We start from the raw sequence: 23,834 nt of genomic DNA on the forward strand, positions 1-23,834 counted from the left end.
GATTTAAACTTAGGTCTTCCTGACTCCAGGCCAGGCGCTCTATCCACTGCACCACCTAGCTGCCCAAGCATGGGGAATTAGCATCTCACAATTTCGCTATTCCTCCCTTCCTGGGCCTGTTTCTGCATATGGAACTGGGGCTAACATGGCTGGAGACACCCTGGAGCCTACAGCAGAAGGTTACTGCCTTCTCTATTATTAAAAAGTCAACCCCACATTTTTTTAGGTCCTGCTGGGTGCATCAGCCTTATCTTGGAGCTTGGGAGGTACAAAGTAGGAATAAGACCCAGGTCCTGTCCTCACAGAGCTCACAGTCTGTTAAGCTGACAAACGCAGATAACTGTAAAATCCAATAGCATCCTTTGTGCCTAAGGAAAGTAGCAGAAAGACCATCCTTTGGTCAATTTTTCAAGACAAATTCAGTTTTGCTTTGTGAATTAGAGCACCCCATGGCACTGCCCCATAGGGAAAGAAAGAGACTTTGAGGTGGGCAAACATGGAAGAGCTCAGCTGTGGTGAGGCCAAATCATGACTGTGGAAAGCAGAGGAAGATGTGGCCTGTGTGGGATGGATCAGAAGGAGAGAGCAGTTTGAAAAAATGAAATTGTGGTCTTGATTCTTTTCCCAATAGTGATAGTGGAATAGTGGCTACTGGAATCACAAAGACCTGAGTTTGAATATTGATTCCGACGCTCACTAGCTGGGTGACCCTGGCAAGAGTCATTTAACCTGACTTTCAGTTTCCTTATCTCTAAAAATGGGAATAGTAATAGACGTCTCATAGGGTTGTTGTCAACAGTCATTAAACATTTATTAAGCACCTACCATGTGCCAGGAACTGTGCTAAGTGCTTTACAATTATCTCATTTGATGCTTACAACAACTCTGGGTGATAGGTTGCTCTGATTATCCCTATTTTACAGATGAGGAAAATGAGGCAAACTGAGGCTGACTTGCCCACAGTTCCACAGCTAGCAAGTGCCTGAGGCTGGATTTCCTGACTCCAGGACCACCTCTCTATCCACTGCACCTCCTAGCTGCTTCCTTTACTTCCCAGCAGACAGTTTGCTCAATGTACCTGACATACTGTGCTGAAATTTTTGAGATATTGTCAATGATTGAGCTGGTATGTTGCAAGACATAAGAGAAAGGAGGTAATTTGGTGTCAGGAAATTTAGGTTTGGAGACTCACTTCACCCCTTATTAGCAGAGTGACCTTGGACCTGTCAAATCACTTCTGGGCCTCAGTTTCCTCATTTGCAAAATGGGGTTTGATAATACTTATATTACCTCGCTCCCAGGGCTATTTCAAGGAAAATGTTTTGTAAATCATAAGGCGTAATAGAAATGGTAACACTGTTATTGTTATTGTTAATAGAGATTTATAAAAAGTATCCATGGAAATGTCTAGGTGCTACTTGTGGAGGCATGGGGAAGGGGTGGCCATGAGGCTTAATAAATGTTGTGGAAAAAAAAATGTGAAATTCCTTGAGGTGGGGTTCCTGCCCTCAAGGGTCTTACAGTCTGTCTGGGGAGACAGCACATCACTCCCTACTCAAAAATCTTCAGTAGAATGTAAGCTCCTTGAGAGTAAACACTATATCCCCAGCACCAAGCCGGGAAGTTTTGTTAAAACTTATTTATGGACTCAAATTCAGTGAATAAAATAAAAACTACTGATCTGACATTCAAGGCCTACAAGCTCCAACCTATCTTTTCAACCTTCCTGTACATCCTAATTCCACCCAGAAAACTACTGGCTGGTCTCCAGCATCCATGTTTTGTTCACACTATTCCCCATCAGTACAATGAGGTCCCACTTTCTATGCTTAATAGCTCTGTGACTCGGGATAAGTCAGAGCATCACAGCCTCTAAAGGCGTCAGTTTCCTCACGTCTAAAATGAGGAGCCAAGAGTAGATGACCTCTAAATAAATACCTTCCAGCTACACATTTATGCTCCTAGGATTTAGACCACTATTCTATGCTGTGATCTCACCCAAGGCCTTTCTCCATCCCGTTTCTATCCCAAGCAACTCTCCCTCTGAACTACTGGGTCACTTTTTGGAGCTGGGCTTCCCTGGTTAATGGAGGATCAGAAATTTCCAAGCTCACTGTGCAGTGTCATGCTATGCTATGCTATGCTATAGGGCAGGCTCTGTATTTGCTCTCAATGCAGATACTGCAGCCAATGACCTCTCCAGACAGTTGCTCTCAGCTCCCCTAGATGCAGCCAGAGAGTTGTTCTTTCCCTCAGTCTGGCAAGGAGCAGGGCTTTAAAGGGAAAGGTTTGTTTATTTCTGTACCCGGCCCCAGGATCTCCTGAAAAAAAAATCCTCCGTCACACTGCAGGTAAATAAATGGTCAAAAGGATGGCCACTTCTACCTTGATGTGGTAGTGGGAAGTGAGCATTAAGAACCATAAACCGAGAGAGATGGAGAGCCAGACAGAGAGAGAGAGACAGAAAGACGGGGGGGGGAGGGGGGGGGAGTGTATGTGTGTGTAGAAGTCCATCCAGGCTGTGTGACCCTGGGTCAAGGGCTTAACCCCTCTCCGTGCCTCACCTTCTTGGCTTTTGTAAAAGGGGCTAATAATATGTTGAACTTGCCCCACGGAGGTTGTTGCAGAGAAAGACCAGTTTGAACACCCAAGATGGGCACTGTATGTCTGCCCTTGCCCCTTTAAAAGAAAAGCTGCAGAACTGAGCCAGTATTACCCAGAACTGGCTCTTCCCTGGGTGGAGACAGTGGCTTTATCTGTCTTGGGATGGGTTAAATTTCTGGGGCTCAGTAAATGCTTGTGGAGTTGAACAGGATATTAGAGCTTAAAGGAACCTAAGGCCACAGGACATCAGAGCCTGGAAACATTCCCAAACCACAAAACACAGACTATAAGAGTTAGGAAAGATCTCCCCAAGGACCACATCCAATTGGTTCATTTTAGAGAGAGTGGGAAACTTACAGCCCCGATGAGGAGCCAATGATTTGCCAAAGGTCACACAGCTAGTTAATGGAGTTGGGATTTGAGCTCTGATCCCAGATTCCTGGTTTTTATCTCATTCAATACCTAATCTGTGGCCCAACTTCTAAATTTTCATCTACTGGGTTTGATACTGAATGTTCTCACACAACTCACCCTTTGGTTTGAATCCTCACCCAGTTTTCCCTCTAAGAACGTCAGAATTTGACTGATAAGGGTAGGTCAGTCATGTCAAACAGATAGAAGCAAGGGTGTAAGAATCCTTGCAGCCAACATACTGACCTAGAAAACCACATATAAACATTATCTATATCCCATTGTATTTTTCTTTTAGCTCGTTAAATATTTCTTAATTATAGTTTAATCTAGTTCAGAAGCACTCAGAAGTATTGATGTCCAGGGCAGTCAGAGGGCAGGGCTGCATGCTTGGCCTCATGGTGTAGTTACAGGGGTGGGGAACCCATGGCCTTGAGGCCACAAGTGTCTCTCTAGGTCCTCAAGGACATCCCTTTGAATCTAAATTTCACAGAACAAATCCGATTTGTCAAAGGGCTGCACTTGAGGACCTAGAGGACCACATGAGGCCTCAAGCCCACGGGTTCCCTACCCCTGGTAGTAGAAAGCTGGCTGCAGAAGCAGTATGTATCTGAGTTCTGCCTCCAACACACATATGTATATGTGTATATATATATATATATATTACATATGCATATATATATAAATATATTACATATGCACATATTTTATGTATTATATACACACACACATACATACATATTACATGCATATATGCCATATGACCTTGGGCAAATCACGTTTACCCTCTCACCCTCTAGGCAACTTTCTAAGACTTTAAGGTGCAGAAAGGGTGCCAACCAAAGTTTCCTCATCTGGGAAGACCCTATCCCATAGATCCCTACAGAAAGGGAAAAGGATTCTCAGCTCCTACCAGAGTGTTTAGGGTACCATAACATGGAATAACTCTCCTATTCTCTGTTGTTGGCCTCTACCTTCCAGAGCCCTATGTATTCTCTATACTTAAAATACTACCTTTGGCCCCCAACTTCCGAGGGAAAAGTAGTCAGCCAAAAGAACAGGTAACCACTGCTGTCTGCATGCTGCCTCCATCCCCCACTCACTAAGGGACAGAACTCCTATTACCAGCGAAAGGTAAGCTCATCCACATCAGAGCTCTGTCCTTCCTTTCTTTCTCCCCAACTTTGGTTCCCATTTGGTCTGAGAACCACAGTGTTTGGTCCAGGAGGACTGGCCTAGGATCACCTTGCTTCTTTACAGCTATCATTGAGGTCCATGTAGGCCTCTCCCAAGGAACTCTTTGCCAGTGTCTCTCTCCAGGTCTCCAGTCTTCAAGCTCCTCTCGCTGTACCCCCTTTGAAGGCCATGCCTACACAGAAGAACTTGAAAATCCAATCATCAACATGGTACCATGGAGGTAAGGAGCACTCTGGACAAGGAACAGAATTAAAATGTGTCAAGGGGACATCATCTAGACAAGGCCACATCTCTAGGGTAAAGAGGACTTTAGATCTTGGTAAGAAGACAATCTAGAGCAAAGGGTCAGTCCCTGGTACCACAGGGACCCAGGACAAGGCCTAGGGCACATCTAATACAATTAGACTAACTTTTCTTGCAGCTCATCATTTGCAGAACCAAGATTAGAACACAATTTCTGTCTTGGGAGGCCCTGGTCTTTTATGTCCTATGTGGGGGAAATGTAAACATCACTACAGAACATCGAGCTAGCTTTCTGTGGTTTCTGCAAATTTAAAAACAAAACAAAACAACAACTTGAGGGAAAAAAAAACCCAGAAGGGGTCACTCAAAACCCCAGGAGGGGTCATTCAGCTTACTTACCCTCTTCCAACCCCCTTCTCCGCCCCAAACAAAACAAAACAACCAACTCCCACTATCCTCACCCTGGGAGTCAGAGGACCTGGGCTTGAATTCTGACCCTGCTCCTTCCTACCAGCGTGACCTTGGACAAGTCCCTTGGTCCCAAGTCTCTGGGTCCCAGTCTCCTCCTTTTATTATATGATCTTCCAGCTCAGGGACCACCCTCGAGCTGGAGAAGGGCAAAGGACTGTCCTTGGCACACTGGGGTCTCCAGATCTTTCCCTGGACCTCTGAAGGCAGGGAGCACCACCCTGGGGCTCTGGCCCCGAAGTCTCCCAGTCCTGCAGAGCCGGTCCCAACCTGCTTCGGAGCTTCTAGTTAGGGATGGTGCCCCTCTCTCTTTCCCTAGCTTGGAGCAAGGCTGGCGCAGGCGCGGTGGGCCCGGCCCCACATCTCTCCTCCCCGCCTCCCGCCCCGGCTCTCAGGCAGCGCCGGGGGCGGGGCGGGCAGAGCCGGACAGCGGGAGGGAGCCGCTGCTCTAGCCTAGAGACGGGGGTTGGGAGGAGGGGGAAGAAGCCGCCCCCTCATCCCTCTCCAGTCTGAAGCCCTCCCTCTCTCCTCCTCCCCCAACTCCAGCGGCAATGCCCCAGCCCGGAGAATGGGCCACCTCATCGGGTACCTGCACCGAGGCAGCAAGGCGCATGCGTTCCTGAGGGATGGGGAGGGGCGCGGGGGCGGGAGGCAGTGGGCGGAGGCGGGGCCGGGGGCTCGGCTGCTGTGGGGGGCGGTGGGAGGAGGAGGAGAAAGGAGAGGGGGAGCAGAAAGCTGGCCGGTTCAAACCGGGAGAAGGTTGAGTTTGGTTTATAAGAGGCAAGTGGAGGCGCCAGCGAGGAGAGGGGACTGGCATGGACGTTGTACCTGGACGGCCCCACGCCCAGGGGTGAACTTGGATTCAGCCTGTAGCTCATAGGGTCGGGACCCGGAATTGTGCCGGGGACCTGATGTTCGGGTCTGTGGGCTCTGATCCGACTGACAGGTTGCCATAGGGTCTGGGGCGCCCTATCTGCTGTCCGGGGAGTCATCTCCCTCATTCCGTCTCCCTGCATCTCAGGCTTGGATGGTTAAAATAAAAGGAGGCATGGGTAGGGTGTTGGCTGAGTTTATCTTCTATCCCTAGGAGAAATGGGACTGCATGGTCCTGTCGGAGCAGCAGGAGTCTTAAGTTCTCCGAGAGGGTGGTCTCGTTAACAAGGGCGCATGGCGCCCTGAAGATCCCTTCTAGCCCGTCTTCCGACGCGCGCCCTTGGAGCGCCCCAGCTGGGTGTATTTAATATATTCGTTTGTCCGGCGCTGCCTACAGACCTACCCCGGGAGGGTGCTCGGCCAGCAGAACTGGCCGCTGCGCTGAGCGAGCTTAGGCACAACACAGCCCGCTATTTCCCCACCTGGCCCAGCCCAGGCGTACTTTCCGAGCCCCTCCCATGGGAGAACAAGCCTCGCAGAAGATCGAACTCTGGTTTGCAAGCCAGAGCAGGACCTTCCCTTCCTGGGCAGGGGCTCCATCTCTTGGCACCCTTAGGTTCCCAGTTCCAAACTCTTTTTTGTCCCCTACGCGTTTGTCATAAGAACGTCAGATCTTGGGGATTCCACTCGCTATTGTTCACTCGCTGTAATCGAGGTGTATGTTTATGGTTGGGTTGAGCTTAAATCTGGCCTTCCTAAACCGCCCAAGTGCTGCCCGAGGATTAAGACCCCGGAAGGGGTCCCACCCCCAGCACAGTGGAGAGCGCTCAGCTTGACAAAGGCTAGCGGGAGAGCCCAGGAAAGATTCTCATACTGAATCAGTCGCTGCAGCCCCCTCCACCTGTCCCTTCCCCCCCGCCCGGCGAATTACAAGCTTTAGAGGCCTTCCTTAAAACGAACATCCAAAAATAGGGTGCGAACGCCCAAGTGCAACCAGCGATCTGACCCCCCAGTCACTTCCTTAAAGGGGGCTTCGCGGGTTGGGCAATGGAGTGCTGGGGACACGACCTTCAGATCAATCAACTTTTCTGTCTGGGAAGCGCCGCCACCCAAAGGTGGGGGTGGGGGGAGACGGCGATTTTAGCAGGCTGGTACACGCCGCCTTATTTAACTTGCGCTAAGCGCAAGGCGTCCAGCGCTCGCTCAGGGTTGTCGCCGCTGCCGCCACCTTACCCAAGACGCACTCAGCGAAACCCCAGCACGCCATCAAACTCGGTCTTTCTCGCCCCCTGCCTCTGCCCAGAGTAAGCCCGGACCACCCTCGACAGCTTAGTGAGTGATCTAGCGCCCCTCTGCAGGCCTCGAACCGGGAAGGGAAGGGAGGAGAAGAGAGGAGGGGGTGGAGGGGGAGGGAGAATGACACACGCAAAACCCGAGAAAGGCACTGCTGTAGTAATTTGCAATCAAACGCCAAAGCGGGGGAGGTGTTTCTCTTCCCCACCCCTCGAGATCACATGGTGACCCTTCTCAGCCAATGCAATGGACGCTAGGACCCTGCGGGACCCCGGGATCCAAGATTGCACCGGCTCTGCCGCATTATAAATACTTCTCCAAAATGCACCGCTGTTCCTTTCTATCTTTCCAGCTGGTTCCATCCGTTTCGGGCTCATAAACGACCAACCACAGGATTGGGGGGAGGGGGGGAAAGAAGAGCCCACTCACGGCATTCCTTTTAAAAGATATTCTGGTATTTAAGTTAAGATTTATTTATTATTTTTTGCACACCTAGTCTCTTTCCCGGCCAGTTTGCATGCATTGTCTGTCTCCCAAAATGGTTTGCGAGACGAAAATCGTGGCAGAAGATCATGACACCATCCCCGGCTCCAAGAAAGACACAGTGATCGTGTCCTCCTCCCAGATGTGGCCCTCGCTCTCCGGCGGCTCAGCGCCCTCCCCGGCGCCGCCGATGCCGCCCCCCAGCACGGCGGCCGGTGAGGTGGCGGGTGAAGATGGTAAAAAGGACCACGTTTGCATCCGCGAGTTCCACCCTGCAGAGCAAGACACGGTGCGCCGCATCTTCTATGACGGCATCATGGAGAGAATCCCCAACACGGCGTTCCGGGGCCTGAAGCAGCAGCCGTTCACGCAGCTGATGTATGTGCTCCTGGCGTGTAAGTAGCCAATTTGTTCGCGCCCCCTCCGCGGTGTGGGGTGCTAGGACGCGAGCATGGGATACAGAGGCCGTTCGTGGCCTCAGTTACAGGATATGTCCTCCTTCCTTCCCATCCTGTCGTTTCACGGGTCTGTATTTTTGGCGCAGATACTTCTAGATCCCCACGCGCTACACCTCCCTTTCCTTGCCTCTCTAGCCGCAGAAGCAGCTAGACATCCCGCAGTGTGCAAAAAACTCCCTCCGAATCCAGTCCCCGGAGCGCAGCACTCCACGAATGCATTCAGAATCCCCAGACAGACACACACAGACACACACAGACATACACAGACATACACAGACACACACTCTCTCTCACTCTCTCTCTCTCTCTCACTCACTCACTCTCGCTCGCACACACACATATACACGCGCACACCACACACGCACAATGCAGCCAGTCTATAAACGGACACATGCATATTCTCAGTTCTAGAAGAGGATGCACAATTTACAGGCTCAGACTTGGGCAGAGGAGTTAAAAGCAAGCCCAAGGGAGTCTTTTATATGCCGGGTCTCTTGGTGGGGTTGGGGGGCGGGGGTTGTGGACGCATTTCCTCTTGACCGTGGGAGGCCTATCAGCCCCGTGGCTGATGGAGGGGAGGGGGCAGCCACGGGAGCAGCAGGGGACCCAGTGCCAGAGTGGGATGAATGGAGCTGCTCCTTGGCAGCTCCCTCCCTTTTTCGATTCCTTCCACTCTCTTCGTCTTCCCCTATACCCCCCCCCCCCGCCCTTCCCAGTCCCATTTTCCCCTTCTTCAGGGGAGCTGGACGCTCGAACTCTCCTTCTCTGTCCTAGAGCCCCTCCACCCGAGGGAAACAGGATTCCACCGTAACCTAGAGACCAAGGTGCGGGTCGGGTTGCGAGTGGAGCTGGCGGGAGAGCTGGTGGAATTCTCTCCGCCGCCTCCGGGACTGGTCAGCTCGGGCTGGCAGAGTGCAATACCGCCCAGGTCAAAAGCAGGCCTCCCTTCCGCCCTTATTCGCCAGCCCCTCGGCCCGAGGTGGAGGAACTTGCTGCTGCCTTGGGGCAGAATACATGCCAAGTCTTCCCCCTTCCCTACGTCTGCCCTCAGCTGAGTGGGAGAAGCTGAGTTGTTGTTTTTCTCCGTAGACTGGGTTTGTGGGGAGTGGGCGTGCGGGTGGGACGGACAGTAAAGGGGTGGGGGGGTCGATTTGTCATTTTCTGTTGAAGAGACTTGAAGCTCCTGTGAGGGTGCCCTGGCTGCCCTGCTCTGAGCACTCTCCAAAGCATGTTAGGTACCAGATTCTACTCAAGGGAAAGCCTGCTCTTCCCTTTGCCTCACTGTCTCTTCTCTCTCCAGTGTTCCTTACGCTGTTGTCCATCTATCCTTACTATGTCCTGTGTCTCCATTCTTCTTTTTCATATTATGACTCGTTTCCCTTTTCACTCTCTCTTCTTTCTCCATCTCCTCCATCACTTCTGATGCTTCCTTCACTCTTATCTTCTCTCACCTCTCTCTCACCCTTTCCTCCCCACACTCCATCCCCCCTTCCCTTTTTGGGTTTTGCTTTCTCATTTTCTCTGTCTTTTAACCACCCACCCTCTCCCTCCATCCCTCCCTCCCTCCCTCCCTCCCTCCCTTTCTCTCTCTCTCTCTCTCTCTCCCTCTCTCCCCCTCCCTCCCTCCCCCCCCCCCCCGGTTTTCCGGCTTTCATGCTCTTGTGACTTTGGGCTTGGACAGTATATTTTGGGACAGGGAGAGGTCAGAGCCCAAGGTACTCTTGCCTTGAATGAGATGGGGGTGGTTAGCAAAGGTTGCAGGAGATGCTGAGGACGGTTGATAAGGGCAATTGATGCTCTGCCAGGGAAGTGTGACTATATATAATTTATCAAGACGGGGGAGGCTGGCTCAGCACAGCCTCCAAGTGTTAATTTATGAGGGGAAGATCTCCAGCTCCAGGAGACAGGGAGAAACAGAGAGACAGAGAGAAACAGAGGCACACAGAAACGGACACCGAGACAGACATACAGAGAGAAAGAAAGAAGTCAGAGGGAGAGTATCCGTTATTCCTAGGTTCAGAAGGGACTAGGAGAAGGGGAATAGCAGTGAGACCCGGGAGGAATACTTAACCATTCTTGATTTTGAGCGCCCTCATCTATCCCATTGGAAATCTGTCTAGCCAGCATGTAGAAATGCTGCAACAAACACAGAAAGGCTGCTTAAGTCTGGTGTAGGAGGTATACAAGGTAAGCTTCTAGTGGTTCACTAACCAGAGCTGGGAATGACCCTTGGCCTTAAGAGTTAATGATATGGGTCCCCTCCCCCCCTTCACATTTCTCTAGAGTGATCTAATTTTCTTCACCAGCAGAGGCTTAGGTATCTCCTGCCTGATAGACCCTCTGTACCCAGCACCTTGTCTCTACCTCTCCTCCATCCCAACCCACCCACCAAACACTTTAGCTGGGGGAAGAAGGCTCCGTGGAACTCTGCTGTGCCCAGTCTCAGAAATGGACTGATTGCAATTTCCTTGCCTGTGTGGGATTTAGGAAATGTGCGTCAGTCCGCCGCACCCCAGGACAGGAATCTGGGCTTGGTACAGTCAAGGAACCAAGGCCTCCTCCTTCCCCAACCTCCGGCTCTTGCCTGCCTGCCTTCTTCTTCCTCAGCATAGCCGTTGCTCTCTACTTTGCCATTTCTTAATTCCTCTTCCTCCTCATCGGGAGGTGGTCAGGAAAACTAGATTGAATTCCTGACATTGACAGTTTGGTACCATGACATGAAAATAGGGAGCTTGAACTAGGTCTTTTCTTCTAGGTTTGGAATTCTGTGGCTTTGGGTTAGTCACTTAAACCTCTCTCTGCCTCAGTTTCCTAAGCTTTAAAATGGGACTATTGATACTTGCTCTATCCACCTGACAATGCTGCTGTGGAGAAAGCCCTTTATACATATAGGGCCTTAGTTTCCTTATCTGGAAAGTGAGTGGTTGGACCTGGATGATCTTCCATCTCTAAGTTCCCTTATCATGTAAGTCCCTTCCCAATTCAGGGCCTCAGTTTCCCTATCATATAGTGTAGACTCATAAGCTGCTATTATTTATGTCCTTAAAAGATGAAGGAAATACAATTTTTCTCCCTCCAAGTGCCTTCTTGAGATGAGCAGGAACTGGACTTTTGCTGTGGAGTGGCTGCTTTGGGCCGTGCTGGTGAATTGTTTGTTGCTGGGTGATGGGATGGGGAAGGGAGGGAGGGAATGGCCTGTCTCTTGCAGCAGCCGGCCCAGCTGTTGACCCCAGATGATGGGTTTGCAGTCTCTCCCTTTCTTCCCTTCTCTTCCGCAGTGCTGTGCTTTGTACTGACCAGATGTCTGTTGCTCACCTGCTTCGTGCCTGTCTTCCTTCTGGCCATGAGGTATTACTACAGCCGGAAGGTGATCCTCACCTACCTGGAGTGTGCACTGCACACAGACATGGCTGATATCGAGCAGTACTACATGAAGCCTCCAGGTGAGTATGGGGATGCTACAGCCATGGGGAGGCCACCCTGGGGAGCCCCTTGTGTGGCCAGTGCAAAGTGGGACCATTCAGCTGGACTGAAATGCTGCTCCTTGAAAAAGATAAAAGTAGAGAGCCCCAAACCACGAACAAACAGTTGGGGCTTCTTGAGGCGATGAGATGTAGTGGAGACATCTTAATGGCCTTGGTAGCAAGAGGCCTGACTTGGAGGCCTGCCTCTGCTACTCATGGGTATGACAAGGGAGCAAGCCACTCCCTAGTCCTGAGCCTCAGTTTAGTCATCTGTAAAATGGGGATAATACTTGTGCCACCTGCCTCACTGGGTTGATTTGAGGAAAGTGCTTTGTAAACTTTAAAGTGTTATAGGTGTTCGAGCCTTTGTTCTTGGGGTCTCAGGAAGAGCATCCTAGGGGTGGGGCAGGGAAAATGGGACAAACATTGAGCTTGGAGTTCTGTTGGACTTTCTAGAATATGCTCTTTGAAGGCAGAGCCCGATGGGCTGCTCTTGGCTTTGGCATTGTGTATAAGAACTGTGGAGGTATAGAGTTCTGGACTTGGCTCAAGAAAATTTAGGATTTGAAGGTTGGCTCTGCTACCTATCAGTTCTGCTTTCCTGGCCTCAGTTTCCTAATCTGTAAAATGGGTGGTTGGATCTAGATAATCTTTAAAGCCTCTTCCTACCCTACATCCTGTTACCCTGTAAGTCACTTTGATCAGGGCCTCAAGTTTTTCTGCCAGTGTAGTGAGAGGATTGAAGTGGATGATCTCTGTGGGCCCTTCCAGCTAAAGAAAGAGGCTTCCTTTTCACGCCTCCTTGCTTAGATGTTTGCAGGTTTGGTGGAACTGACGAGGTGGGGCTGCAGGAGTGGTACCATTGTAAATAGTGTCCTTGGTTGTTACAGCTCCTAATCTACAGACTTGGGCATCTGTGAGTTTGACACTCCGGGAAATGTAGTTGTGCTGCTACACTAGATCATCGGGTAGGCAGAGAGCTGTAGGTTTTCCTCAGGGCCTGGGGCCGGGACAGTTGGCTCCAGTGTTTTGTAGACATCTTTTATTTTTGGTGTTTTACTTTCTGTTCCCCACAAATGCTGTGAACTTTAGGTATAGCCATAATGAATGCTGGGCAGCTGGAACTTGGCCTCAGGCCCCAACACTTGGGGGGGGCGCTGCTTTTTTCCTGCCAGGGTTTAGACGCTGCCCTTCCTATAACTTTTGGTCCACTGCCAACTCATACCCCCTTACGGGTTGGTGGGGAGAAGGCAGCTCAGGGACAGGGTGAGGGAGTGGGGTTTCTGACAATGGAGTTTGGAGAATGAGATAGGCTATGTTCTCTCTAATGACGGGATCCATGGTGAGACTATTTCTCTGGGTGCCAAGACCCTCTCATCCCTAGCCAGCTCAACCCTAGCCTTTGCTCGTTCCTGTTCTCCTCTGACCTCCCTTTCCACTGTGTCCTGTGGAAAGCTCATCTATTGTTTACAAACATATCTTTATCCTTGGATCTCTTCTCGAATTCTTTCCATCTTCTTGGTGCTCACTTGGACTAGCTTTCTCCTGAAGGTGCTACTTCTTGGTAGCTTGGTAAGGCTGGCTGCCTCTTTCAGGCATCTCTTACACATGGCCAGAAGGAAGAACTGCCATGCTCCTTGCTCCCCGGTGGTGATTTCCCATCACTCAGCATCACTCTGCAAGCAACCATCTCTCTTTGAAAGTTTACTCCAGCCTGTCTGGACACTTGTTGCTGTGATCTGTGGACCTCCAGGACACTCTGCCCTCTCGTCAATCACTTCAGTCTTCTCCATCTCTCATCCTTCTTTGGCTTCTCCAGGCACTCATTTGGTCTCTCCATCTTGGCCCTGGTAAACTCATTTTTGGGAAGTCTCATCATCTTGGAAAATACATGATGCGATGCCTTGTTGCTCATACCTCATCAGCGCCTGCTAATTAGAGGGCAGAGCCACAAATGCCTCCATTTAAGGAGAGGGGCCAGGACAGATACTTCCTCAGATCTCTCCTTTCCCACTCTTCATTTCTCATCTGGCTGCATTCAATTTAGACTTTTTAAAAAATTACTTCTCCACCATCCCCCTATCATGGATACCTCCTGTCTTCCCTCCTATCTTTTCAGCTTTCTTTTGTGTGTTGTCATCCTCGTTGAAAAGTAAGCTTCTTGGGGCAGCTAGGTGGCGCAGTGGATAGAGCACTGGCCCTGAATTCAGGAAGACCTGAGTTCAAATCTGGCCTCAGACACATAACACTTACTAGCTGTGTGACCCTGGGCAAGTCACTTAACCCCCATTGCCCATCAGGGAAAAAAAATGTTAAAAAAAAAAGAAATGTAAGCTTCTTGAGGACAAGGATTGTATTTCTTTTTGTATTTGTATGCCCAGCATTTAGCACAGTGCCTGGCCAAGTAGTGGGTACTTAAGAAATATTTTATTGACCATGACCTCATCCCTGCCCTCTTCCAACACTTTGGCCTCTCAATTCTCTTGCTTCTCATCTTCCTTAACCTATTTCTAATCTGCCTTAACCTTGCACAGAAGTGATCATGCCTTAGCCTTCTCCCTGTCCCAATAGGATCAAATTTGCCCTGGGTGATGGAATTTCTGGTTATATTTCTGGTTCTGTCTTGTGCAGGATGAGCTTCCCTTGTTCCTTCTTGGTACCCCAGTTTTGCTTGGTTTCCATCTTTTCCCCCACTAATTTCCAATTTTATAGGTAAACTTTTAAAGTTGCACATATTTGATGAAACCAATGAATAATCAGGATGTCTGGGGGATGGGGACTTGTGGTTAAATAAGTTTTCCTGTTAATGATGGTATAACTCCCCCAAATCTTTCATCATTATTATTATTGTTGCTGTGATTTTAAAAATAACTCACATTTCTGTACTGTTTACAAAACTTTCCTCATTACACAACCCTATTAAGTCAGTAGGGCAAGCCTCATGGTACCCATTTTGCAGATGAGGAAACTGAGGCTTAGAAAGGAGAAACCCAGGGTCACATAGTGAATGTCAGAGCCAGGATTTGAACCTACATCTCCTGATTCCAAGCCTAGTCCTCTTTCCCACTTATTAGCTGAAAATCTTTCTCAATTGCCCAACTCCAAACAGTAGCAGCACAGTGTTATAGAAAAGGCATTGGATAAGAAGTCAGGAGATCTGCATTCAAGTCCTTGCTGTGTGACCTTGTGGAAATCCTGTTCACTCTGGGCACAGGTTTCCACTTCTGTTACAAGGGGGTAATACTTCTTGGAGCACAACCACGAGAGTTGTGATGATCCAATGAGGTAACAGATTAAAAGGGACTCTTTTTTGCAATGAGAATAAGGTATAGTTTGATGGCCTTGAAGCCACAAAGGCCAGGGTTCAGGTCTTGCCTCTGACATGTACTGGCTGTGGGACTCTGGGCAAGTAACTTAACCTCTCAGTGCTCTAGACCTCCCCTCCTTCCCCAGCCCACAAGTCACAGAGAAGGTGTGGCCCAGCACTGGTAGATCTAGGAGTTCCCTATACTGGTTAAATCCTAGGTCCAGTCCCTATGTGTATCCCCCTAGGAATGTCTTTGTTAATCAAAGTAAGTTCAAGTCATTGGCAGATGCTCAGGGCCACGAGCCTTTGTGCTAGCTCTCAGTTTCTTGGCTTTGGGGTAGAGATGAGTCTTTAATAAGGCTGCTTCTTCCAAGAAGCCTTCCCTGGTGCCTTTTCTTCTCCATAGACCTCAAAGAACCCTTTGCTTGTACTTCTTGAGAACTCATTGTGTATTATGTTTATGTGTGTGTGAGATCGACCCCTCCTCGACTGTGAGCCACCTGAGGGGAGGACCGTGTCATGTTCCTCTTTTGTGTCCTTTGCAGTGCCCCCTCTCCAGGTCCTGCACATAGTACATGGTTAATTAACGTTTGTTGAAGATGAAGTTGGAGATGGGGAAAGTAGAGGAAACTGGGCTGAACGGAAATTCTCACTGCCCAGGCCTGTGGGTAGGGATGGAAGTGTTGGAGGAGACTTGGCTGAATGTGAATTCTTAGTGCCCAGGCTTATGGATGGAGATGGAGAAGGTGTAGGAGACTGAGCGCCATGAATTCCTTGAGGCTTAGGATACTCCTGGTGAGTTTGTTTACTTTTGCTAAATCCCTTATATGTACTTTTTTTGTGTGTGTTTTGTGTGTGGTTTTCATCTTTTTCTTTCAAAAGTTGAAATTCCTAAAATTTTTCATTTCTTTGAGGGTTCTACTTAGCTAGATCTCCCTTTTAGTGGAGGTTTTGCTTTGTAGGGGAGACAGGATGGTATTGGATAATAGTCGGAAGGCTTGGATTCGAATACTACCAGTTATTCATTTGCAAGCTGTGTTACCTTAGGCAAGTCACCTTAACTCTTTGAGCATGAGTTCCCCCATCTGCCAAATGGACGTAATAATCCCCTCACAGGGCTATTGACAGATCAGATGGGAGAATGGTTGTGAGATTGTAGTACATATTTTTTTCCCAACATCCTTTGTCATCCTAAAAAGGTATGATTGAAAATAGAGGTGGGCTGGTCACTGGGTGAGAGCTATATCAGTGGAAAGCCCACAGGCTTCACTGGCATCTCCTTGATGGCAAGAGAATTCCTTTGACACATCAGATGGGTCTCCTTTCCTCCCCCACATCCTTCCCTGAGTGGGCTCAAGAAGGACATAAACCAATGTCATACAGGATCAGCAGGCAAGGGTAGCTGTCATCAGCATTGCTGGAAGAAATAGTCACATTGATATCATCCCAGTTCCCTGAGACATCCAGCAGGCAAAGCAGATAGGCCTTTGGACTTGAAATTGGGAAGATATGAGTTCAGATCCTCCCTCAGACACTCAGCTGTATGACCCTGGGCAAAGCACTTAACCTCTCAGTTTCCTCATCTGTAAAATGGGGATAATAATAACACCTACCTCCCAGGGGTCTTCATGAGGATAAAAAAACGTCACATGTAAAACACTTCATAAACCTTATAAATCCTAGCTGTTACTACCATCCTTTGGACTATTGGAATGTTTTTGTAGGACTTTTAATGTTTACAAAACCCTTTCTTCATGATCATTTGATGAAATTGTTGTTCAGTCATGTCTATGACTCTTTGTGACCCCATGGACCATAGCACACCAATCCTGTCCATGGGGTTTTCTTGTCAAAGATACTATAGTGCTTTGCCATTTCCTTATCTAGCTCATTTTAGAGATGAGGAAAGTGAGGCAAACAGGGTTAAGTGACTTGCCCAGGGTTATACAGCTAGGAAGTGTCTGAGGCCAGATTTGAGCTCAGGTCTTTCTGACTCTAGGCCCAGTGCTCTATTCACTGTGCCACCAGCTACCTCCTGGTGAAATAGGTAGGGCAAATATTATTTGCATTTGACAGAGGAGGAAACTAAGGTTCTGAGAAAATGAAGTATTTTTCCAAGGTCCCCCAGGACTCAACTTGGGTCTTCTAAGATCAAGACTTTTTCCTCTGTGTCACAGGCTTGAAATATTATATACACACAAGCTAAGTAGTTCTACCAGAAGGTACTTGCTGAAGACCATTCCCTGGACCATAGTGAGGATGGCATTGGCCCTAATCACAAGCACACCCAGAGGCACCATAGCTTCAATGTCCAATTGCATTTCTACTTTACCTGGACTACCTTTCCTTTATAGGCAGAGAGCATTTTTAGCACTGGGGAACTGGGAGAGAGGCAGAAAGGGGTAATTAATAAAGTGGGAGGCTTACAAATGTCTTTTTATTCATTGGCCAAGTATTGGTAGGAGAGAACACAGGAGTTATAAAGGAAAGGCAATGTGCTGGAATGAAAAGTTAAGCTCGACTTGGTCATAATGAGAACTGGATTTGAATCCTCAGATGTGACACTTAATTGGCTGTATGACTCTGGACAAAATAATTCTCTTCTCTGGGCCTTAGAATGTTCATCTGTAAAATGGGAGGTATGATACCTGCATTTTATAAGTTAGGAGTTTTGTAAGTCAAGCACTTTATTTTATATTATAGTGTAATCAAAATGGGAACTGTTATTACTCTGCACAGCCCTCCCTCACTTAAATCCAATTCACCTGCATGTCATGGTATCACCTCCCTGATGTCATGGTCCTCTTTGAGAATGAAGGACAAAACAACAACGATCATAAAGAAAAGAGAGGCGAGACCTTGACTGGGAATTAGGAGACCTGAATTCATGTTCTGGTGGTACCAGTTACTTAGTGACATCTTGTGGAGGTATCTTTCTGGGTCACAGTTTAAAATGAGAGGGTGGGACCACATGGATTGTAAAGGGCCCTTCCAGTTCAGATAGTGTATATTCTATGGGTCTATCTGGCTGGGATTCTGGAAAAGGTCTTAAGGGGTCCATTTGGCTTTTTTTAAGCTCTGGAAGGACCTGGGTTTTTCTCCCTTTAGCATCTTTCTGCTCAGGCCTGAGAAGATCCTGGGACTGGATATTGACCCACAGTCTGGATTGCAGTGAATTAAATGTCTTGAATATGAAAGTGACCTTCACCAAGTGACTTGGTGGCTTCAGGGTTCTGAGGAGGGGAGATCTGAGAATTAGAGGAGAGCTCTTGAAATTCTCTCTTCTCTTAGCTTTCCTGCCCCCTCTTCTGTCTCCTTGGATGATTTACTGTGCCCCTTCCATATTGTTCTGTCAATTGTTCTGTCCTCAGCATTCTTCTCTTTCTATACTTTCTCTCTGGGTGACCTCATCCCATCTTCTGGCTTTAATGATCACTTCTGTACAGATGACACCTGTCCTCTCCACTCAACTCCCATTTTGCATATCCTACTTATGAAGGGATGTCCTGCAGAAGAGGGGTCATACTTATTTTGTTTGGCACCAGAAGGCAAAACCAGAAAAGATGTGTGGAATTTGTGAAAACACAGGTTTAGTCTTGATGTTAGGAAAAACTTTCTAATAATTAGAGCTGCCATAAGTGAGAGAGCAACTTCAGGAGTGTGACCCCCTGGAAGCAGAGAAGAGAGCTGACCATGGACCCAAGGGGGAATTATCCCTAGTAGATAGGAACTGATGTGTGGAGAGGAATAGACCCAGGGAACCCAGCTAAGCTACTTCCACACAGGGGGAAGGAATAGTGTGAGGACTCTGAGAAGAGAAAAAAAGAAAGACATTGGGGTCCTGGCCTCACGTGTGCTTCACTATAATTGTGCTCTAAGTTTGTGCCTACTCTTCCTCCTAGTACTGTGTGTATTTGTGTGACGGGGTACCCCAGTTCATGGGAGTGGGTGGGAATTGTTTTGTAGCTATTAGTCTTACTGACTATACCATCTTCATAAATGCCTTTGTTTCAAGCTAATTGTGACTATTGGCTGACTGTTAATGGAAAGAGCACTGGTGGGGTCTTGTGAGTTACAGTTTTTGGAGTGGGTGCCTCTTGAACCTTGAGGTAGTAGCCGCCTTCTAGGAATATTCCAGAGAGGTTTCTAATCTCCCATTCCAGGCTTATCTCTCATTTCTTCCCTTCATGGACTCTACCTTCTATACAAACTGGCCTAATCCCTGATCTCCTCTTCTCATCTTATGACTCTGTGTCATCACCAGGAATGTTCTTATACCTTTTTTTGCTGCTTCTTGGAATCCTTTTTCTCGGATTTTCTTGAATCCTTGGAATCCTTAGAAACCCTTTTGCTTTAGGGCTCAGTTTAGGTGCCAGCCCTTTCTTGGGTTCCCTCCTCCTCCCCCAGCAAAATATGATTTCTCCCTTCTTCCCCTCACATTTCTCAGTATACTTTTTTTCTGAGTCTCTGTCTTCACCACATTTTGCCCTGAATTACACTTGCTTGTGTACAATGTTGCATAATAATAATAATAGCTAGTATTCATATAGCACTTTAAGGTCTACAAAGTGCTGCACGTACAATAACAACAACAACAACAACAGCAGCAACAATAACAATACCTAATATTTATATAGCATATACTATGTGCCAGGCACTGTGCTAAGTGCTTTACAAAAATGACCTTATTTGATTCTCATAACAACCTTGGGAGTTGGGTGTTATTATTATGCCCATTTTTCAGATGAGGACGCTGAGGCTAAGAGAGGTTAAGTATTTTACCCAGGGTCACACAGGTAGTAAGTGTCTGAGGCAGGATTTGAACTCAGGTCTTTTTAAGTCCAGTACTCTATCCACTATGCCACAAGCTGCCTCAGAGATATAGGATGTCATAAATGTGGGGTTTGAACTTGGGTCTTCCCCAACTCGGTCTATTGCTTTACTTAGCTTCCTACCTAGCAACATCCTCCCATTAGGTTGTGGGCAGGCACTATTTTGTTTAGTCTTTATGTCTGTGTCTTCAGTGTCTAGCTAGAGACCTTGCGCACAGTAGGCGCTATATTAGAAAATATCAGTCGCCCTGAGAAGGGGGTCCATCCAGTAGACTATAGGCCTTCTTTTTTGGTACAGAGTTCAGTTCCTTTACGAGGGTGATATGAACCCACAGTTAAGTCAGTGTGAACAGATGTTAGCAACTTGGCTTGAAACTGTGATTTGTACCCCCGCACCTTCCCTTTCTACCACTGCTGCTTTGAAATGGAATTGAACAAGATCTTTGTGTATTTTGATTGGTTTCATGAATCCCTGTATCTGAAAATGCCAGGCCTCTGGGCTCAGCTTGCCTGGACATTGGTCAGCAGTGGGCTCTGCAGGTCACGGCTCGTCCTCTGCTGGCAGAGCCTCTGAAAACTCAGGGAGAGAACTTTTTAGAGGATGACGTGGAGCCTTTACTAATAATACACCAATTTGAGAGGTTGCGGCGAGGAGAGGGCTTTGTGAACCTGGCAGCACAACAGAAATGTGGCTGTTCTTAATACAGAGCATCTTCAGCATCCTAATTTAGAGCTAGAAGGGACCTGGCTCAGCCTCCTCCCTTTACGTTTCCTTGGGTTGTCACCGCGTCTCTGTGAGCACAGCCATCACAATGCCCATTTTACACGTGAGGAACGAGGCTAGTTATGATTACTGGACATTTGTATAGTCACTTAAAGCATGTCATTCCATTTAGGGACATTCTTCACAACATTACAAGGGGCATGCTGCAGGGATTGTTATTCCCTTTTCCAGATGAGGAAACATGCCCTGACAGTTAAGGTGAAGGAGTGGTGGATCTGCAGGTTAGAGAACCCTCCCTCTACTTCTCTTTCTCTCTTTTCTTCCTTCTTTCCCTCTCCATCTCCTTCTTCCTCCCTATCTCTCCCTTTCTCTTCCTGTCTCTCCTTCTCCTCACTTTCTCTCTCCCTCTCCCCTACCTCTCTCTCCCCGTCTTTCTCTCTCTCCCTGTCTCTCTCTCTCCCCGTCTCTCTCTGTCCCCGTCTTTCTCTCTCCCCATCTCTCTCTCTCCCCATCTCTCTGTCCCCATCTCTCTGTCTCTCTTCCATGTCTCTCTCTCTCCCTATTCCTCTCCCTGTCATTCCGTCTCTGTCTCGTCTCTCTCCTGTATCTCTCCCTCCCGTCTGTCTCTGTCTCTGTCTTTCTGTCTCTCTCTCCGATCCCGCCTTTCTCTCTCTTACTCTCTCCCCTTTCCTGTCTCACTCTCCCCCCTCCCGTCTCGCTCTCCCCCTCCCATCTCGCTCTCCCCCTCCCATCTCGCTCTCCCCCTCCCATCTCGCTCTCCCTCCTCCCCTCACCATCTATTTCCTCTCTCTTTCCCCTTTCTGTCCCCCTTTCTTTCTCCCCATATCTCCTCCCTCCATTATCCCCCTCTATCTTTCTCTCCCTCTATTCCTTTTCACTTTCTCCCCCCTCTCTCCTCCCCCCACCATCTCTCTTTCCCTCTATTTCTCCCTTCTCTCTACTCTCTCTCCCTCTCTCCCATCTTTGAAAAAACAGAACCCTTCATTAGACCCTGAGGTTTTCTCAAGCCATCATTTCCCATCTCTTCTTTTCTCAGCTAGACTTCTTGGAAAAGTTGTCTAGATCTCCTGCCTCCCCCCTCTCTCTCTATGGTCCTTTGCAGTCTGGCTTTCTACCTCATTCCTCAGCAGGACTGTTTGTACCAGTTAGCAGCAATCTCTAAATCACCCAGTCTGATGGTCTTTGCTCAGGCCTTCTCCTTGACTTCCCTTCTGCATTTGACACTGTTGGCCACTCTTTCCTCTAGGGTTTTCATGACCCTGGTCCTCTCTCCTGGTTTGCCCCTCACCTGCCTGACCCCACTGTCTCAGTCACCTCAAACTGCACATCATGCCCCTTAACCGTAGGTGCTCCCTGAGATTCTTTCCTGGGCCCTCTTCTCTTCTCCCTCCAGACTCCCATCAGCTTTCACGAGGCTAACCATTGTCTTTATGTAGGTGGGGGCAGTAAGGTGGTGCAGTGAATAGAGCACTGGGCCTGGAGTCAGGAAGACTTATCTTCTTGAGTTCAAATCCGGCTTCAGACACTTATTAGCTGTGTGACCCTGGACAAGTAAGTCACTTAACCTTGTTTGACTCAGTTTCCTCAAGTGTAAAATGAGCCGGAGAAGGAAATGGCAAACTCGCTCCAGTATCTTTGTCAAGAAAACCCCAAAAGGGGTCATGAAGGGTCAGACAGGGCTGAAACGACTGAGCAACAACAAAATTCTGTAGATGAGTCCCGGTCCTACATATCCAGCTCCAGTCTCTCCCCTGAGCTTCAAGTGTATTACCAGTTATTTATTGGACATTTCAAACTGAAAACCAAACTTATAATTGTGTGTGTGTGTGTGTGTGTGTGTGTGTGTGTGTGTGTGTGTGTGTATGTTAAGGACTCCTCAGAATAATGTTGTTGCTGTTTTGTTTTGTTTTTTTGGCTAGGCAGTGGGGTTAAGTGACTTGCCCAAGGTCACACAGCTAATTGAACTCTGGTCCTCCTGACTCCAGGGCCGGTGCTCTATCTACTGCGCCACCTAGCTGCCCCTGGAATAATGTTTTTAAATGCATAAAACAAAGTAATCAGGATTACAAAGGAAATCAATTATATTGAATTGCAATTATAAAAATATTTTTAGAAATTCATCAAGTTCACAAACCCTTCCATAAATCTTCTACTCTTCCAAACTTCCCTATTACTTTCCAAGGCATCACTGCCTTTCCAGTGTCTCAGGTCTGTAACCTCGGTTTTCCTGGACTCCTCACTCTTCCTCACCCAATGAGATTGGTCACCAAATCTCACTGTGTTTCCACCTTCCCAAGAGCTCTTCTATCCTACCCCTTCTGTCCACTCCCACAGCTGCCACCTGAATCCAGGCCCTCATCACCTTTCACCTAGATTATTTCATGGTCTCTTGAATGCCATCCCTGCCTGAGGTCTCTCTCTCACCCCTCCTGTTGGGCCTGTGCTCTGCTGCCAAAGTCATTTTCTTTAAACACAAATATGACCACATAACTCCCCCACTCAAGCAGCTCCTTTGCTTTCCTATTGCCTCTAGCATCAAACATAAACTGTGTTTAGCTTTTAAGTGGCTCCCCAACTTGGCCCCAACCTCTCTTTGCAGCCTCATTGGATATCACTCCTCCACACTTTGTGAGCCAGACAAACTGGCCTTCTCTCTGGTCCTCACCCGGGACACTCTACCTCCTATTACTATGCCTTTTTGCTGGCCCCATCGTCCATGCTGGGAACATGGACACCCACCTTCCCTTCCCCTCGTAGAAGGGACATAGCTCAGATAGTATCTTCTTCGAGAAGCCTTTCTTTCCTGGGCCTCTCAATTGCTAGGGTCCTTCTTCCCAAACTACCTGGGCTTTATTAACTTTGTATTTATGCTATGGAAATTTAAATATGCCTTTGGGGTTCCTATTAGAACGTAAACTCATTGAGGGTAGGGATTGTTTCATTCTTTGTACTTGTGTCCACTGTACTATATTGACTGATTGGTAGCAGCGCTGGGTCCAGAAACCAGCCCTTTCTCTACCATACAAAAAAATAGATAGCAAATAACTTTGGAAAACTATATATACGCACGTACATATACGTATATATACACGCATATATAAACATGCTCATATGTATATACACAATACATATACACACATACACAATACCTATATACACATACATACATATATACCCATACACACATTTATGTAAATACAGACATACATACAGGATTTCTTTCTCTACTACACACAAGAATAGACAGGAAACAACTTTGGAAAACTATACACGTACACACATATACATGTGCATGTGCATACACACATACATACATGCACACACAATGCACACATGCATGCCTACATATAAATAGACACAAATGCATACATGTATAAACACATACCTACACGGACACACACAATACATATACATATGTACACATTTATGTAAATATACACATACATACAGGATTTC

At 47.9% G+C, this 23,834-nt stretch overlaps 1 protein-coding gene across 1 annotated transcript in view; it reads left to right on the forward strand.

The window, feature by feature from the left end:
- Positions 1-7,591: 7,591 nt before the first annotated feature.
- Positions 7,592-23,834, forward strand: part of NAT8L (N-acetyltransferase 8 like) — a 63,344-nt gene continuing 47,101 nt past the window's right edge. The window contains exons 1-2 of the mRNA XM_027836045.1: positions 7,592-7,967; positions 11,309-11,473. Of these exons, the coding sequence (XP_027691846.1) occupies positions 7,607-7,967; positions 11,309-11,473 (526 nt within the window). The 5' untranslated portion in view covers positions 7,592-7,606. The remainder of the gene's footprint in view (positions 7,968-11,308; positions 11,474-23,834) is intronic.

This window comes from Vombatus ursinus, unplaced genomic scaffold, assembly GCF_900497805.2.
Source record: "Vombatus ursinus unplaced genomic scaffold, bare-nosed wombat genome assembly UNPS02014818.1, whole genome shotgun sequence".
Classification (NCBI taxonomy): Eukaryota; Metazoa; Chordata; class Mammalia; order Diprotodontia; family Vombatidae; genus Vombatus; species Vombatus ursinus.